The 17830-nt window shown below is 44.4% G+C and overlaps 1 protein-coding gene across 2 annotated transcripts in view; it reads right to left on the bottom strand.

The window, feature by feature from the left end:
* The window catches only part of l3mbtl2 (L3MBTL histone methyl-lysine binding protein 2), a 66287-nt gene extending 48705 nt beyond the window's left edge, over positions 1–17582 (bottom strand). For both annotated transcript variants that reach the window (XM_052043133.1, XM_052043131.1), the window contains exons 1-5: positions 17436–17582; positions 11166–11409; positions 7523–7656; positions 4720–4843; positions 3421–3500 (exon numbers count right to left, since the gene is read on the bottom strand). In XM_052043133.1, coding sequence (XP_051899093.1) covers positions 3421–3500; positions 4720–4843; positions 7523–7656; positions 11166–11391 — 564 coding nt within the window. In that variant the 5' untranslated portion in view covers positions 11392–11409; positions 17436–17582. The remainder of the gene's footprint in view (positions 1–3420; positions 3501–4719; positions 4844–7522; positions 7657–11165; positions 11410–17435) is intronic.
* Between the last annotated feature and the right edge of the window lie 248 nt (positions 17583–17830).

Here is a 17830-nt window from a genome sequence, read left to right as displayed (position 1 = left end):
AGGTTGGCTCTTCAGTGAATTGATGCAATAAACTACATATTTGTACCAAATTAGTGCAACGTGTTACAAATAAACCCATATAGCCCCTTCAATGGTAAACTAGTCAGCAACAATGGACAAGTAACTGAAGCAAGAGGCAGCGACTTAGCCCCTTGCTCCTGCTCCACCCTTCAATAATGTCATGGCTGGTCTTTTACCTTAGCATCACTTTCCAGCACTTTCCAGCCATATCCCTCAATATCTAAAAATCTAACATGTGCTGTATAATTCTATAATCTCTTCGGTGACTGAGTGTCTACAGCCCTCTTCGGTCAAGAATGCCAAAGATTCACCTCCCTTTGGGTAAAGAAATTTCTTCTCATCCATGTCCTAAAAGGTCTAGTCCCTACATCACAAGTACCTCTCTGATGCATTGTTGTAAACTGCCTCTGCAACTCCTCCAATACCTTGACATCCTTCTTAGATAGCAGTGCCTAGAACTGGACACAAGACTTGAGCTGAGGTTCAACCCATATGTCAGAGTTTAGTATAATTTCTTTGCTTCTGTATTCCATAACTATAAGTAAATAATGATTTCCTCACCTTGTCCTAACACCTTGAAAAATTACTTGTACCTGCTTTAAAAATATACAGTTTTCTTTAGAAAATACATAATTTCACACTTCTTTGTATTAAATTTCACCTGCCATACTTCTGCTCATTTCCTCAATGTCCTTCTTTCAAAAAGTATTCATTCAAGGACATGGGCCTCACTGGTAAGACCAGTATTCATTGCTCGAATTGTAAGGCTTGCTAGGCCACTTGAGTTAAGAGTCAACCACGATGCCGAGAGTCTGGAATCACACACTGGCCAGGATGGGCAAAGGAAGGCAGGTTTCCTTTCAGAGACTCATAGAATTAGAGTCACACAGCACAGAACCAGGCCCTTCAGCCCACCACATGCATGCTGACCATCACATACCCCCCCCCCCCCCATATTAATCCCATTTACCAGTACATGGTCCATTGCCTTCTATACCCAAGTGATTCAAGTACTCGTCTAGATACTTATTAAATGTTGTGAGAGTTTCTACCTCCATCACCCCTTCAGGTAAACTGCAACCACCCTTTGGGTGGAAATAACATCCTTAGATCCCCTCTAAACCTCCTACCTCTTACCCTAAACCCATACCCTCTGCTTTAGATACTTCTGCTATAAGGATCAATTTCCTACCATCTACCCTGCCTATGTCCATCATAATTTTGCACACTTCTATCAGGTTCGCCCCCCCCCCCCCACCCCCACCCCAACCCCACCCCAACCCCCCTCCGCTCCAAGGAAAACAAACCCAGCCTATCCAGTCTCTCCTCGTAACTGAAATGCTCCATCCCACACAGCTTCCTAAAGAAATTTAGCAAACCAGATAAATCTTTTCAAAAATCTGATGGTTTTGCAATAACCATATTTTATTCTATATTATTTAATTGAAATTAAATTCCCAGCTGTCATGCTGCAAGTTAAGTTTGTTTCTTTCAATTGTTCATACACTTTTGAATTGTTAATCCACAAACATAAGCACTAGTTTATAATACTCTCAGAATCTGATTACTACTTGTCCGAATGTTTACTACATTCCAAGGCTTTGAGTCATTTGCAAACATGAAGTTACGTCCGCAGTACCAAAGTCCAGTGCATCGATAATGGCTGTGAACCCAACAGCAACCCCTAGAGTGTACCATTGTGAAAGGTCAATCAGAAACACAACTATCTCCACAGATACTGTCTAATCAGCCGAGTATTTCCATCATTCCCTCCTCCTCCCAATCTGAGCAAGGACAGGATTCCTCACCAGCCCCCACATTCACCAGATCATCCTCTGCAACTTACACCACTCTCACAATGCAGCCACCACCTGACATCTTCTCCAGCCCTCATCTAAAGTAATTCCATTTTCTAGCATTTGGGCCATAGCCATCTATGCCTTGGTGATTCAAGTGTTTGGCCAGATACTTCTTTAAGTGTTTTGAGAGTCTCCATCTCCACCATCCCCTTAGGCAGTGCATTCCAGATTCCAAATTCTTCCTCAGATCCCTTCTAAACAGTCTGAGCATTCTGACTGGGTGCATCACCACCTGGTATGGAGTCTCCAATACACAGGATCGCAAGAGGCTGCAGAGGGTTATAGACTTAGGCAGCTCCATCATGGACACAACCCATCCCACCATCAAGGACATCTTCAAGAGGTGGTGCCTCAAGAAGATGGCATCTATCACGAAGGACCCTCACCATCCGAGAAATGCCCTCTTCACGTTACTACCATCAGGGAGGTACAGGAGCCCGAAGACCCAAACTCAACAATTCAGGAACAGCTTGTTCCCCTCCACCAGATTTCTGAATGAACCATTTATTTTTCTATCTTCTTTGCACTAATAATTTTTGTAATTTATAGATTTTTATGTCTTTGCACTGTACTGCTGCCAGAAAACAAGAAGTTTCACATCATATATCAGTGACAATAATTCTGATTCTGATCTTGCCCTGAATTGCACTGGGTCTAACCTTTGGATGTGGGACCTTGCCAAAGGCCTTACTGAATTCCATGTAGACAATATCAACCACATTGTCCTCATTCATACACTACATTACCTCTTCAAAAATTTCAATCAAAGAGACCAGATAGGATCACCTCCTAATAAGGCCATGCTGACTATCCCTGATTAATCTCTGCCTCTCCAAGTGTATATTAATTCTGTCCTTCAGAATCTTTTGTAATAAATTCCCTACCACTGATATTAGATTCACTATCCTGTAACTACCTGACATCCTTATGATCTTCTTGAACAAAGGAACCACATTTTGCTGTTCTCCTGTCATCTGGCATCTCACCCATAGCCATTGAAGATATAAACATCTCCCTCAGGGCCCAGCAGTCTCCTTCCTTGCCACCCAAAGAAGCCTGGAATACATTTCATCAACTACATGGGCAGTCTTTTGCTCTTCATTTACTGGTTCTTTCCCTGTATACAGAGAGGATATTCATGCTTCTACACATCAGATGTCCAAAGCTATTCATTTGGTGCCCCTTGAGGATTGGTTGGATCCTATCATTCGTCTGATGCTGTTGCTTACAGGGTCTCCTCTTATACCTTCCCATGCCCTCAAGATAACAGCATGAATTTCAAGGCAGAGATTGGTCTCAGCTATACCATTACTCCCAACTGAGATCAAGTATTTTCCATCTGGCAGAGGAAGAAGTCATGAAATCTCTTCACCATGGAACACCATTTCAAAAGTAGTACAACCTCAGGTCTGGAAGCTCAGTAGGCACCAATCTATTGGTCAGGAACACCGAAGAGGAATGGAACTGAGAACTGCGGAGATAGAGAAGGCTTTCAAAGAAAACACAACCTTTAACAAAGAACATGCCAAGTTTCACTCACATGTTTGAAGCAGCTAACAGGGGCAGCTTTGCAGTTCTGCTCTTCAATATACTTCCCCCATTCAAATCCTTGGTCAGCACCTTGAAAGGAAGAAATAGCAATTAGAGAAGGCAAGATTTAAAAATAAAATCTGATTTTTTTTGTTGAAGATCAAAACAAAACTACAGATGTTGGAAATCTGAAACAAAAGCAAAAAAAAGTACTGTAAACATTCAGTGGGTCAGGCAGCATCTGTGGGGGAGAAAAGGTTTCAGATCCGAGACCCTTGAAGACCTTAACTGTTTCACTTTCCACAGATGCTGCCTGACCTGCTGAGTGTTTCCAGCAATTTCTCTCTTTCACTTTGATTGTGCCCAGTCCTAATCAGATTCAAGCTTTAACCAATGGATTGGTGCAATGGTGAGATGCTGGTCATCTATTTTCTTGACACGTTAATAACAGCAACTTTACTCTGTGACAACCGGAGATGGGCAATGTGGCTCGTGGGTGCTCAAGTGAACCCCCAGTAACTAATTCAGCAGGATTTTCTGTGCCGGACACCCTGAAGCAGGATCTTCCACTCTCTCAGCCTAGGAGAAGGAAGGAGACAGGTCTCCCTAATTATTCAGCAGAACCACAAAAACCATTAGTCCTTAGTTTAAACCGTTAGCTCATTTCCCATTTCCTCATTGCAACCTGGCGTGAGCTAGCTAACAGAGGCATTACAACAGGCCATAGTGCAGTCGGGTGAAAGAAATCACACCAGTTTTCATTTCTAAACATTGTTAAATGTGGTCAACTGTGATTTTCTCTGTGGCTAAACTACCTCCCAGTGCCTTCAGTACCTGACGTGGGCACTTATTGAAAAGTTTACTTACTTATTATGACACAGGAGGCCATTTAGCTCACGAGTTCCCTGCCGACTCCCAGCGCAACAACACCATTAGCCCCATCCCCCCTCCCTGTAGCTCTCCAATTTATTCTCTCTCAGATGCCACTTCACTTCCCTTAGATTCTTCATGACACTTACCTACAGAAGAGTAATTTACAGAAGCCAATTAACCTACAGCATGCCTTTGGGACCCGATCACAGGGATGGTGTGCAAGCTCCACACATTAGCAGAGGTCAGGATCGAACCCAAAGCCCTGGAATTGAGAGACAGCAGCTTAACCCGCTACACCACCATGCCCTTCTCTTTCCACCCTTTAAATTATTTTGAGCAACTTATAGTACAGCCAGGGCTGTAAAAGCAGGCCTTGCTCAGAGGCAGCAGTTAATCAACAGGCAACTGGTCTGTATCAAGAAATTGGGAGTCTCACCAGAGCTGCCACTCTGACCGCTGTTTGTTGTCATCCCCGCAGATTGACGCTGTAGAAATGCCCCCAGTTTTGCTGCCCATGAAGCTTTGTTCAACACCTTCGCTTTCTTCGTCGGTGGCTTTCCCTGTGCAGCAACAAGCAAACAAAATAGATAAAATCATCAGCAAGTCGGGCAAGAGCTGTGGCGAGAGACAGAGTTAGTGTGGGTGGCACAGTGACATAACTGGCAGAGTCACTGCCACACAGCACCAGAGACCTGGATTCAATCAGGACCCCCGGTTCTGTGTGGAACCTGCGTGTGCTCCATGACCATGCTGGTTTCACCTGGGTGCTTCAGTTTCATCCCACATCCCAGAGGTGTATGGGTTGGTAGGTTAATTGGTCACTAGTGCATGGCTGAGTGGTAGAATCTGGGGAGAATGGTAGAATAAAATAATGGAATTAATGTAGGCTAGTGTAATGGGTGGTTGATGGTTGGTGCTGACTCAGTGGGATGAAGGGTCTGTTTCTGTGCTCTCTCTCTCGGACTCTACATTTCAGAGCTGGGAAGGTCATTGACCTGAAACATTGTCTGTTTCTCTCTCCACAAATGCTGCCTCACCTGCTGATTATTCCAAAAACTTTTAATTTCAGATTTTCACCTGCAAACATGGAAAACTTTGTGGAATTCCTAATCAACAACAGATCCCCCCCCCCCCCACCACCCCCCTGGGTAGTTTTCCAGATCGGACTTTTCCTGCTTTATGTGGACAGAACATAACTGGGCAGTCTTCTACATTGTCAAGCAGATGCCAGTGTTGTAGTTCCACCTCAACAGTTAGGCTGAAGGAGAGATCATTCTGAAGCACAGTAGTCCGCAGCACGGTAACGAGAATGTTCTCTGGTCCCATATCTTTGCTCCAAAGTTCTCAGCTACTCTCAATTTTCACACATTTCCTTATGACATAGGACAAGGCCATTCGGCTCAAGGAGCAACCCCACTGATCCCATTCTCCAATTTATTTCCCTGTAATCTATTCTCTCATACGACCAGCAACTCCATTCTAATTCTTCTCTCACCCACCCACACACTAGGAGCAATCAACAGCAGCTAATTAACCTACAAACCCACACGCCTTTGGGAAGTGGGAGGAAACCAGAGCACCTGGAGGAAGCCCATGTGGTCACAGGGAGAACGTGCAAACTCCACACAGAGAGTGCCCAAGGTCAGGATCCAATCTGCTGCATCACTGTGCTACCCACTCTATTCCTTGAAATCAACTGCATTGAAGTGTTTTGCTTAAAATCAACTTTTGTGATGGTTTGAATGTCAACAGGAGACTGAGGTGGACCACCCACTCTGCCTGAACACAGCAGCAAATACTTATATTCTGCACCGACATGCTGGGCTCCACCATCACTGAAGGCAGAAATATTCGTGATGCCTCCCCTTCACCAACACCATCAATTACATAACCACCATTTATGACCAAGATGTAACAGGACTAATAATGTTCTCAACATGAAGATGGGAGGTATCGCCACAAGTACTGCGCAGTGGACATCTACTGATACCCCTGGGCAGATGCATCTGAGATGGATAGATTGAGGAGGACGCGATTATATAGGTTGGTAATTTCAACCTCCAAGACATCACAGTGCAACCAAGCCATTTCTTGTATCAGACATCGGTCTCTACCCACAGCACATTTTGTACTCCTTTCTATTCTCAGTGCTCAACTAGTCCTCAACATGGATGAATTCTGACTCATCAGTTGAGGGAGGGTGGTAGTTGGTTAATTAAGGAGAAGCTTCCTTTCCTATGCTTGACCAGATGCCATAGAACTTTGTGGAGTCTGGTATCAATGTTTAAAAACTCCCAGAGCCACTGCCTCCTGCCTGTATCATCGGGTTATACAGAATGGAGACCTGCTCTTTAGCTCACCGTCCACATTGACCTCAAGCCCCCATATACATTAATCCCATTCCCCCCCCCCCACCCCCACATTCCCCCCAGTCCCCCAGCAGTTTCTATCACTCATCTATACACTAGGGGCAATCTACAGTGGCCAATTAACCAACCAATCCACATTCTTAGGACACGAGAGGAAACCAGAGCACCTGAAAACGAATCAGAGTCACAGAGAGAACGTGCAAACTCCACGCCATCAACAAAAGGGATCAGGATGGAAACCAGGTTACTCTAGCTCCTCTAGCTGTGCCACTTTGCTGTCTTGCTGATGGGATTGGACATAGCTAGGAATGGTGACAGAAGACATTGGCTGAAACATTCCCCGAGTCCGCTGCTCGACTCATCTGTGGGTCGAGTCTCCCAGTTTGAACAATCCCAAGGCCAGCATGGACATGAGCTGACTGGATTGATGCGTTCTTTGTTAAAGATCTAGAACAGCGAAGTTAGACTAATACAGGCAGTGTACATGTGGTTTTGTTCTCAGTGCCCTTTAGTGGACTCAGAAGGACAATTAAGAGTCAAATGTTTTGCTGAGAGTCTGAGTCCAATTTGGGCCAATGAACCAGTTATATTTTTACAACAGTCAAGTAGTTTCACAGTCACCATTACAGATGGTCATTTCCAGGCTATTAAAATGCACAGACTTTAAATTCTACAACTGCCTTTTAGGGATTCTACAATGGTGTCAGCTCTGCCACCTACTCTCGTGCTAGTTAATACAGTGAACGCTCCCCATCACTGCAAACTGACCCAATGCAAAGCAGCAGCAAGTCATACAGCATGCCCAGTGGAAGAATTCTACAGTCATAGGGTTTGTCTCAGGTGACAGGCCAAGTGGCAAGTATAACTAACCTGTAACCGGGCCAGGATGCTGGCTTTCTTCGAGTTGGAAGAGTAACTCCGAGAACAAGAGACACTGCAGAACCTTTTAGTTTTGGAAAAGAAGGCTTCCCGCTCTCCCTTAATGCCGCACATCTCACAGGTAGCTTTATGGATCAAAGAAAAGAACAAACATTGCTTTTATTAAACAGCAGAGCTGAAGCAAGTGTAGAGGCCGAAAGAAAGTCTGGAAATCTTAAACAGAAAGCTCTGGAAGCGAGTCAGGGAACCAGTCAGTACCTGAGAGGGAGAGGCTGATTAAACTCCAGCCACTCTGCACACAAGGTTTCTGAGTCTTGGCTCTTGCCGGTCTTTTTAAATCAGACTCGGGTAAGTGGGCTGTGTTCATAGCAGGCCCAAGGGTTGCTACTAGGACCAATGCTTTTCTGAATACATGTTCATGACTTCAACTAGGGTGTACAGGGCATAATTGTATAAATTTGCAGATGATACAGAACTTGAAGGCATAGTGAACTGTGAGGAGGATAGTAACAGACTTCAGGGAAATACAGTCAGGCTGGTGGGATGGGCAGCACACAAATGTGCTGGAGGAACTCAGCGGGTCAGGCAGCATCTATGGAGGGGAAATAGACAGACGGCATTTCGGGTCGAGACCCTTCATCTGGTGGGATCGGCAGATAGGTGGCAAATGAAATTTAATTATGACAAGCATGAAGTGTTATATTTCAGTAGGAAGAATGAGAAGAGGCAGTCACTAGGGAGTACAATTCTAAAAGGAGTACAAGAACAGAGAGAACTCAGGGTACATGTGCACAGGTTGTTCAATGTGACAGGGCAGGTTGGGGAAGAGGTTAAAAAAAAGCATGCAGGATCCCAGGCTCGATGAATGGAGGCGCTGAGTACAAGAGCAAAAGGAAGTCATAAACTTGCACAAAACATTGGTTCAGCTACAACCCGAGGATTCTGTGCTGTTCTGGGCACTGCACTGTGGAAAGATTGAAAGCTTAGGAGAGGACACAGAAGAGGTTTACCAAAATGATTCATGTGATGAAAGACTTTAATTTTGCAGGTAGATTACAGAAGTGGGGATGTCTTCCTCAGAACAGAGGAGGGTGTGGGGAGATCCGACAGAGGTATTTAAAAATCATAGGAGTGGGGAAGACTGAATGAAACTGTTCTAACTGGACAAGGACTAGGGAACATAGAATGAAATATTCTGGTAAAAGAAGCAAAAGAGAAAAAAAAATACATTTGAGTGGTCCAGGATTCCAGAGGAGGTAGATTCAATTGTAGCTTTCAAAAGGGAGCAGGATAAGTATCCAAAAGGAAAGCATTTACAGACCTATGCGGACAGGATGGGCAAGTGGGGCTGTTCTTATAGCAAGCTGGGATGAACTCAACAAAACAAATGGCCTCCTCCACGCTGTAAACCTTCTGTGATCCTGAGAAACAAAGGACTGCAGATGCTGGAATCCAAATGAAAAACACGATGATGTTGGAGGAACTCAGCAGGCCAGGCAGCATCTGTGGAGAAAAGCAGGCGGTCAACATTTCAGGTCAGGACCCTTCTTCAGGACTCCTAGACTATTTCTGACCCAAGACATTGACCACCTGCTTTTCTCCACGGATGCTGCCTGGCCTGCTGAGTTCCTACAGCATCATAGTCTTCTGTGATCCCGAAATCCCGCAGCTAAATGTAGACTGCATGGCATCTTGCTGTGGAAGCTTAGACACGTCAAAGGTTAGCATCCACATCAGACATTTCACTAAGCAAAGAAAAATGTTCATTTCCAACATTTTACATAGGATCAGGACTAGAGACCCTTCATTCAAGCCGGTCCCAATTAGTATATGGCTGATCCTACTTTAACTCCAACTGTTGCCTCTGCTCCATAAACCCTTTCCCATTAAGTATTGATCTCAATTTTGAAAATTTCAATTGACTCAACATTCCACACCTACTGCGGGAGGAGAGTTCTGTTTTAATTCACCCTCTGACTTAAAAGCATGTCCCCAATGTTCTATGGAACATTCCAACCATAATTTTAAAGAAGACCCTACTTCATTTATTCACCACACTACAGGAAGGACATTATACCATAGGCAGGGTGCAGACAAGGCTCATGAGGACGTTGGCAGAATTACAGCATAGGTTGGAGTTGTTTCTTTTGGAACAAAGGAGACAAAGCAGGTGCATTAAATTACAAGAGATTTACAAAGAGTGAAGAAAAGCCACTTATTTCCCTTGGCAGAATGGTCAGTAACTAGGAAGGTATATATTTAATTGGAGAAGAATTAGAGGAGAATAGATTTTCCTTAACCTCCATGAATCGTGGTGATCTGAAACTGAAAGGATGGTGTGAGAAAATACCCTCATCAGACCAAAAAAGGAAGAAGTTTTTAATTTAATTTAAAGGAAACATTGAAGGATACTTGAAGAGCTGCACTCTGCAGGGCAAAGGACTGAGAGCTGGGAAGCAAAATTAGCCTAAATAGTCTACTTTTAGTCCAGTGTAGACACAATAAAGCAAGCAGCCTCCTTCCCTGCTGTATATTTTTGTGATTCTTTAATTTCTATGATTCAACTGCATCACCAATGCAAAATTCAAGGGATTTTTTTTTAAAGACGCACCACATGCTCGCATTCCAGGATCCCTAGTTCACATGCACACACACTCACACGTATATGTGCATACGAACAGCTGCAATGATCTGGAATACATCATCTGAAAGGGCGACGAGGGCACATTCAATAACAGTGGAGAAATGTGCAGGGCTAGAAGAGCAGAGGAGTGTGGTGTTTGCTGCTTGGTGTATTACTCGCCAGTGTTGCCTACTGACTTAATCTTTCTCTCTTTTTAAAAAAAAACAGAAACAAAAATTGCTTTCAGGATATTGCCATCACTGACAAGGCAGCACTTATTACCCATCCCTAATTATCCTCGAGGTGGTGGTGGTCAGGCCACCTTCTTGAAATTCTGCAGTCCCTCTGGTGTTGTTGAGTAGGGGGTTCCAGGATTAGACTGAATGACAATGGTGATACTACTGTAATTTCCTGCTTTCCTCAACACAACCTGTCATTCCTCGAGCTGAGACCAGTTCCCCCGACAGAAGTTGCTACCTGTAGACATGGGATTGTCCTCAACTATTGTACTCCTGCACTGCCAGTCCCTTGGTTAACCAAAGCCTTGATTTTAAAATTCAGCTCCCTGCTTTTAAATCTCCCTACAGTCTCATCCCCCTACCCTGTAACCTCCTCCCTTCTCCAAGGGACACGCTCTCCTTCACATCTCTGATTGTAATTGCGGCATCACATATCTGACCATTCCTTGTACGTTAGTCATTGCATTCACTGACCCCTTTCTTGGTGGCAAGATTCTTGCAATAGTTTGCAGTTTGGTTTGATATTCTCAGGTTTAACCATTACCCTCCCACAAGCTAAGATTTTGGCTCAACCATCACAGATTTGAGGGTCCAGGATAGACAAACACAATGATTCAAATTCAGCTTCTGACATTCGAACCATGTTACAAATTAATAGGATACGACATCAAAACGCTAAACACTCATTTCTGGTTTGCCTCTCAGAAAATCGGCTCCCAACACTCAAATCCCATTACACATTAACGAACATACAACGTCATTAACAATGTACCCATTCCAAGTTTTCCATTGATGGATGACTCCTCATCATCATTTGTCATTCCCGATATCGACTCCAACTCCAAATCCTGGTGCCGGCTCCTTTCCTCCTCTTCCATGCTCTCGTCACTCGATATCTCTGTGGTGAAGTTCCCATCACTGCTGCTGCCACGTTCCTCCAGGCTATCATAGCCATCAAATAGCCCATAGTCGTCATCACCGTCATCTACAAAGGCCATTCCTAGATCATTCTGCAGCTGTAACAGCAATGGGGGAAACCAGGGTCAGTAAAGTGACGAGAAGTTCTGGGTCTGCAAAGATTGGGAAGTACAATAAGTTTGGCCAGTCATGATCCAAGTCTAGCAGTGGAAGGCAATATTCAAAGTACTTGCAATGTTCCCCACAACAGAGCACTTTCTTCCAAAGATGTGGTTAGGGAAATGCTAAATGGTGCATGGGGGGGGGGGGGGGGGGGCGGGGTTGGTGGGCATACTTCTGGACAACATCGAAGGAGGCCATTCAGCCCACTGTGACCCATTAAGCACCAAGAAACACAACCAGAATAAGAGCAAAAAATTAACCATCTAACATAGCATTCCACATGATCATCCCTCATTTAGGATAACAATGCATACTGGGGCTAACCACAATGCTTTTCCCACCACGAGCCTCACTCCTCAGTCACATAACCAATAAAACACTGATATAACACAACACCTCCCTCCAGAATAGCCATCAAATTATAGACAGTGGAGGCATCTGCTGAAGGGAACTGCCAGCATTCACCATTCACACCAAAGTCCAACTCCTGCAAGAACAATCATTGCTGCCTCTGTCATACATTCCCTCCAGAGACCCTATGGGCAGACCAGCACGGGAGTCTTGTCTTGCTGAAATAACCCCCCAGCATCATGTCACAGTAGGAGGGGAAAGAGAGAAAAACAGTCAATCTCTCTGATCCTGTGCCAGTTCAGACCTGGTGTAGGAATGGAGGCTCTCTTTTTGTTTTATTATTTATTCACTTTTGAGGAACATCACCAGCAAGGCCAGCATTTATATTCCATCCTTAATTACCCTCAAGAAGGTGGTGGTGAACTGCTGTAGTCCTAGCGTCAGGGTTGAAGTCCATCACTAAGAGAGACACACAAGAGACTTCAGATGCTGGAATCTGGAGCAACAAACAATCTGCTGGAGGAACTCAGTGGGTCGAGCAGCATCTGTGGTGGGGGGGGGAGGTGGGGAAGGAACTGTCGACGTTTCAGGTTAAAAACCTGCATCAGGACTGAGAGTGGAGAAATGAGGTGGCTGGGAGAAAGAGGAGAAGCAGAGTGGTGAGAAAGGAGTCCGAGGTGAGTGGTGGACAGGAGGGGTGCAAGATGACGGACAGGTTGTGTCAGGTAGGGGAAGGGAGCGGGGGTGGAGTTGGGAGACAGTGGCAGGTGAATGAGAGATGAGGGCAGATGGGGAAGAGAGGAAAAAGGCAGAGAAATAAAACAGATGGAGCAAGTTGGGCAGGGGGGGGAGGGTGTGTGAAGGTTGGAGACAACTGCCGGAGGGAGATAGGCAGCAACGCAAAGGGCTCCCAGTGCTGGGCTCTGATCAGTAAAAGGAGGTGAGAATGGGAGCCATTAGGGGAGAGGTGAGTGGCAGATGGCGGAACCAGACTGGGGGTGGGGGTGGGGAACCTGTGTGTGGATAGAACCAGGAGGGGGAGGGGGAAATGAAGATGGGTGAAGTGGGGCAAAAGGGAAAGGGGCCAAAAATGAGAGGGCCAGGAGGAGAATCGAAGGTGGAAAAAGGTGGGGGGGGGGGGGGGGGGGGGGGGGGGAGAAGAGTTACCTAAAATTGGAAAACTCAATATTCATGCCATTGGGTTGTAGACCACCCAGGTGGAATACGAGGTGCTGTTCCTCCAGTTTGCATTGGGCTTCATCCTCGGCCTTCTCCACTGCCAGGTTCAAGGCCAATGCAAACTGGAGGAACATCACCTCATATTCTGCCTGGGTGGCTACAACCCAAAGGCATGAATATTGAGTTTTCCAAAGTTTAGGTAACTCTTCCCCCCCCCCCCCACTACTTTTTTCCCCTCACCCTTTCCCTCCAATCCTCCTCTTCTGGTCCTCCTATTTTTGTCCATCCACCCACAATCCACACACACAGTTCACCCACAGGTTTACCCCCCCCCCCACCCCCACCCCAATCTGGTTCTGGTTCCGTCTGCCACTCACCTCTCCCCTAATGGCTGCCATTCTCACCTTTACTGATCAGATTCCAGCACCAGGAGCCCTTTGTGTTCCTGCCTGTCTCCAACCTTCCCCCCCACCTTCCCCCATCTGTTATTTCTCCCCCCCCCCACCTTTTTCCTCTCTTTCTCTCCGCCTGCCTCCATCTCTCATTCACCTGCCACTGTCTCCCAACTCCACCCCTTCTCCCCTCCCCGGCACAACCTGTCCGTCATCTTCCACCCCTCCTCGGTCCCCCAATCATCTCGGACTCCTTTCTCGCCACTCCCCTTCTCCTCTTTACACCGGCCACCTCGCCTCTCCACTCTCAGTTCTGATGCAGGGTTTTGACCTGAAACGTCAACAATTCCTTTCCTCGCGCAGACGCTGCTCAACCGGCTGAGTTCTTCCAGCAGATTGTTTGTTGAACCTGGACATTAACTTGAACCGTTCATTTTGTTTCTCTTTTCACAGATGTTGTCTGACCTGCTGAGTGTTTCAAGTATTTTGTGATCTGATCATTATCTGTTAGCAGGAGCCTACTGTGCACAAATCAGCTGCTACACTTAATAACAAAATTTAAACTACAAATCAAAAATACTTCATTAGCTATACAATGCTTTGAAACATCACACAACTGTGAAAGGTGCTATAGAAGGCAGGCACAGTAGTGTAGCGGTTAGCGTAACACTATTACAGCACCAGCGACCCAGGTTCAATTCCGGCCACTGTCTGTAAGGAGTTTGTACGTTCTCCCCGTGTCTGCGTGGGTTCCCTCCAGGTGCTCCGGTTTCCTCCCACATTCCAAAGACATACGGGTTAGGAAGTTGTGGACATGCTATGTTGGTGCCGGAAGCGTGGCGACACTTGCGGGCTGCCCCCAGAGTGCTCCACGCAAAAGATGTCTTTCACTGTGTGTTTCAATGTACATGTGTCTAATAAAGGTATCTCATAACACAAGTCTTTTTACGACCTTGCAGTGTTTCAGATACCTTCAATGTTACAAGAAGTCCACCACTAGATCATGTAATACACTGTGACCCCTGGGGTTGCCACACACTCACAACTTTGAATACAGTTTGAAATATTGTTTCATCACATTGAGAAGCACTGGGAGAGGTGGAAGTCAGCAATAAAAGACAATTTTAATCCACTGCACCCACAGTTAATATGAGACCATACGCAATAAGTACAAGAGTAGATCATTTGGCCCCGACTCTCCTTTGCCAGTCAACAAGACCGTGGCTGATCTTCCACCTCCACACCATTTTCCTGCCTTATCTCCAAATTCCTCTAACATACAGAAGTCTGTTTTGAATGCATTCAGTGACTGACTCCAACTCCAGGGTCAAGAATTCAAAGGATTTGGCATCCTCTGAGTAAAGAAATTTCTCCTCATTTTAGTCCGAAGTGACTATCCCCTATTTTGTGTCAGTTACCCCTGGCAAGAGACTCCTCAGCCGAGGAAACAGCCCGTCAGGCCTTCAAAGAATTTTGAAAATGGCAGGATCAGGTGCAATGCTGATTTTATAACCCTGGTGATCTGGCTCTCCATCAAAATCAATGGAGAATAATATTGGAGGGGAATGTAAATCCATTATTTTGTCTAGGTTCATTTGCACATCTCTCAATAAGAATCTTGGATAAGCACAGGCAGTTATTTACCCAACATCTGATATGCTGCTGACAGATCTGACCTATCCTCTATCAAGGCTTTGACTCAATCGGCCAAGTCCTGTGCAACTACTGGGATAGTTTCTTCCGACGCAGGTGAGGAGATTTGAGGCAATGGAAACTTGCCTACTCCTCTGGTTCTACCAAATCTCTTTGTGGCTTCTAACCAAGACCAGTTTCCTCCAACTGAGGGAAACCTTAAGCTGCTAGCTGTAGAGATAGGATTGTCCTCAACTATTGTACACCTACACTGCCAGTCTCTTGGTTAACCAAAGCCTTAATTTTAAAATTTGTCTCCCTGTTTTTAAGATCTCCCCACAGTCTCATCCCCCTACCCTGTAAACTCCTCCCTTCTACATGCACTCCTCAGGTTATGAATGTTTTTACATTGCTGACTGTAACCACTCCATCATCGGAACCTTCAGCTGTTAAGATCCTTAGCTCCAGAATTCCATAGCAAACCTCTCAACCAATCTTTAAGATGCTCTTCAGAATCTATGAGACCAAGCCTTTGGTCATCTAGCCCAACATCTCCTTATGTGGCACAGCGTCCAATTTTCTTTGCCTGCACTTCCACACACCTTTGGGCACTTTGCTATATTAAAAAGCAAGAAAAACAGAAAATATTGGAAACACTCAGGTCAGGCAGCATCTGTGAATAAACAAAGAGAGTTAACATTTCAGGTCAATGATCTCAAATACATTTCATCAGATAAAAAAGGCATTAATGTAGGATTAGTATAAATGGATGGTTGATGGCTGGCACAGGGTCAATGGGCCTGTTTTCATACAGCATCTGAGACTCTGTAATAAGATTTTGGTGGTGGTGTTGCTGCTAATCTACTTAAGCTCAAACTGTCAGTCAATCTGTGGTAAATAAAGTGGAAAAACTCAGCTCTGCTCACACTAAAGGCTACGTCCTCCAACCCCCAAACCCCCCCCCCCCGATAAAAATCACAATGTATGACAAATATTATACAAGTTAGAATTTAAAACAAACCAGCTGGTGAAATTCTGGAATAAGAACAGAAAATGCTGTTAACACTCAATGGGCAATCACTATGTTTAAGAGGCATTTAGACAGACAATTTAATAGGCAAGGCACAGAAGGACATGGACCTAAATCGGGCAAATGGGATTAATGTGGACGGGCAAAAAGATGAACATGGATGTGGTGGGCCGAAGGGCCTGTTTCTGTGCCGTACAACATTATGACTCTGAGGTCAGGCAGTATCTGTGGTAGAAGAAACAGCTAACAATTCTGATGAAGTGTCTTTGGCTTGAAACGTTAAAACCGTTTCCCCTTCCACAAATGCTGCCTGACCTACTGAGCTTTTCCAACATTTTCTGCTTTTATTATAATTATGTTCTAGTTACAATAGTAAACCAATAACTAAGATAATTGGCTGTAGTTACCACACCTCACAAGTTCGTAACAAGTGTAAAAATTATTTTCACTTTTGTGTATCACAATGAAAAACCATGGGCAGGTTTCAGTGGTCTGGGCAAGTAGTCACCTCTTAGAAGAATTATCTTTCATTCGTTGGTAATTGGTTTATTATTGTCACATGTACCGAGGTACAGTGAAAAACTTTTGCTTTGCATGTCATCCATACAGATCATTTTCACAACATCAGAACATCAAGGTACTACACGGGAAAAGCAATAACAGAATGCAGAATGAAGTATTACAGTTACAGAGAAAGTGCAGGCAGACAATAAGTCGCAAGGTCATGATGAGGTAGATTGTGAGGTCAAGACTCCATCTTATTGAGCAGAGCAAAGGAGAAGAGGGCAAGTCAGGGTGATTATTACAAAGTTATAAAACACTTCAATATCTGAGAACATGGGTACAATGATAATCACCTCCTATCTTCTAGGTAGAACTCAGCCACAACTATGGTGCTTAAGAGGAGGTAAAACATCAAACAGACTCTAAACCACGAGTGGCAATAATGCTACAGTCTTTTAAAAAAAGTGTTAATGCTACTGAATGAATTGACCATACAACACAAAGAATATTAAACGTTTTTGCACTGTTTATTCTTTTGTATATGTTTTTTATTATGAATCGTTTATTTTTGAAATAAAAAAATCAAACAGGCTCTAAGCAACAGTAATACCACCCTTAAAACCAACTCTCACTACCTGTACTTCTTGGCAACAATGGTCACTCTTTTTGCTTCTGAAGTACTGTCTAGAAACAAACCAACTTAAAAACAAAGTATTAGAAAGATATTATTTACACAATCTGCGGGTAAAGGAACATCACCTACAGAATGGGGCTTCAATGAGAGGCAGAGTAATCATCATTAAACTTGCAGCTTATTTAATGCAAAATATTCTTATTTTCTATCTATTTCAGCACATTTAAAAATAAAACTTACAATATTTTCCTCAGCTGCTCTGTCCCTTGGTAACTTGATTAATGCACCAAGATCACATTGCACACATTGCTCCCATCTTAGGAAGGGCCATCGCGTTATAAAGTGCTCCCTTACTGGAGGAAGCCTCCACCGTCCTCAACCAATGGAAAGTGCTTGTATTGAATAAGTAACACACCCCTGGGTTGGCAAAGCTTTCTGGGAGTTGTAGTCATTCATAATTCTCTACTCTGTCCTCATCCTCGTAATCATTTGCAATTATGTGAAAAAATGCTTTGAATTAAACAATATCTTAAACTGGACGTTTATTTCTAAAACAGTTAAGCAATGTATGCTTGCAATGATGTGATTTTGAATGGAATTGATTGCATCAGATTTTAAAAAGAAAATGAGGGAGG

The sequence above is a fragment of the Pristis pectinata genome, chromosome 33 (assembly GCF_009764475.1).
Source record: "Pristis pectinata isolate sPriPec2 chromosome 33, sPriPec2.1.pri, whole genome shotgun sequence".
NCBI classification, from domain to species: domain Eukaryota; kingdom Metazoa; phylum Chordata; class Chondrichthyes; order Rhinopristiformes; family Pristidae; genus Pristis; species Pristis pectinata.
The sequence above is the reverse complement of the archived record's forward strand: the minus strand, read 5'-3'. Positions and strand labels throughout refer to the sequence as shown.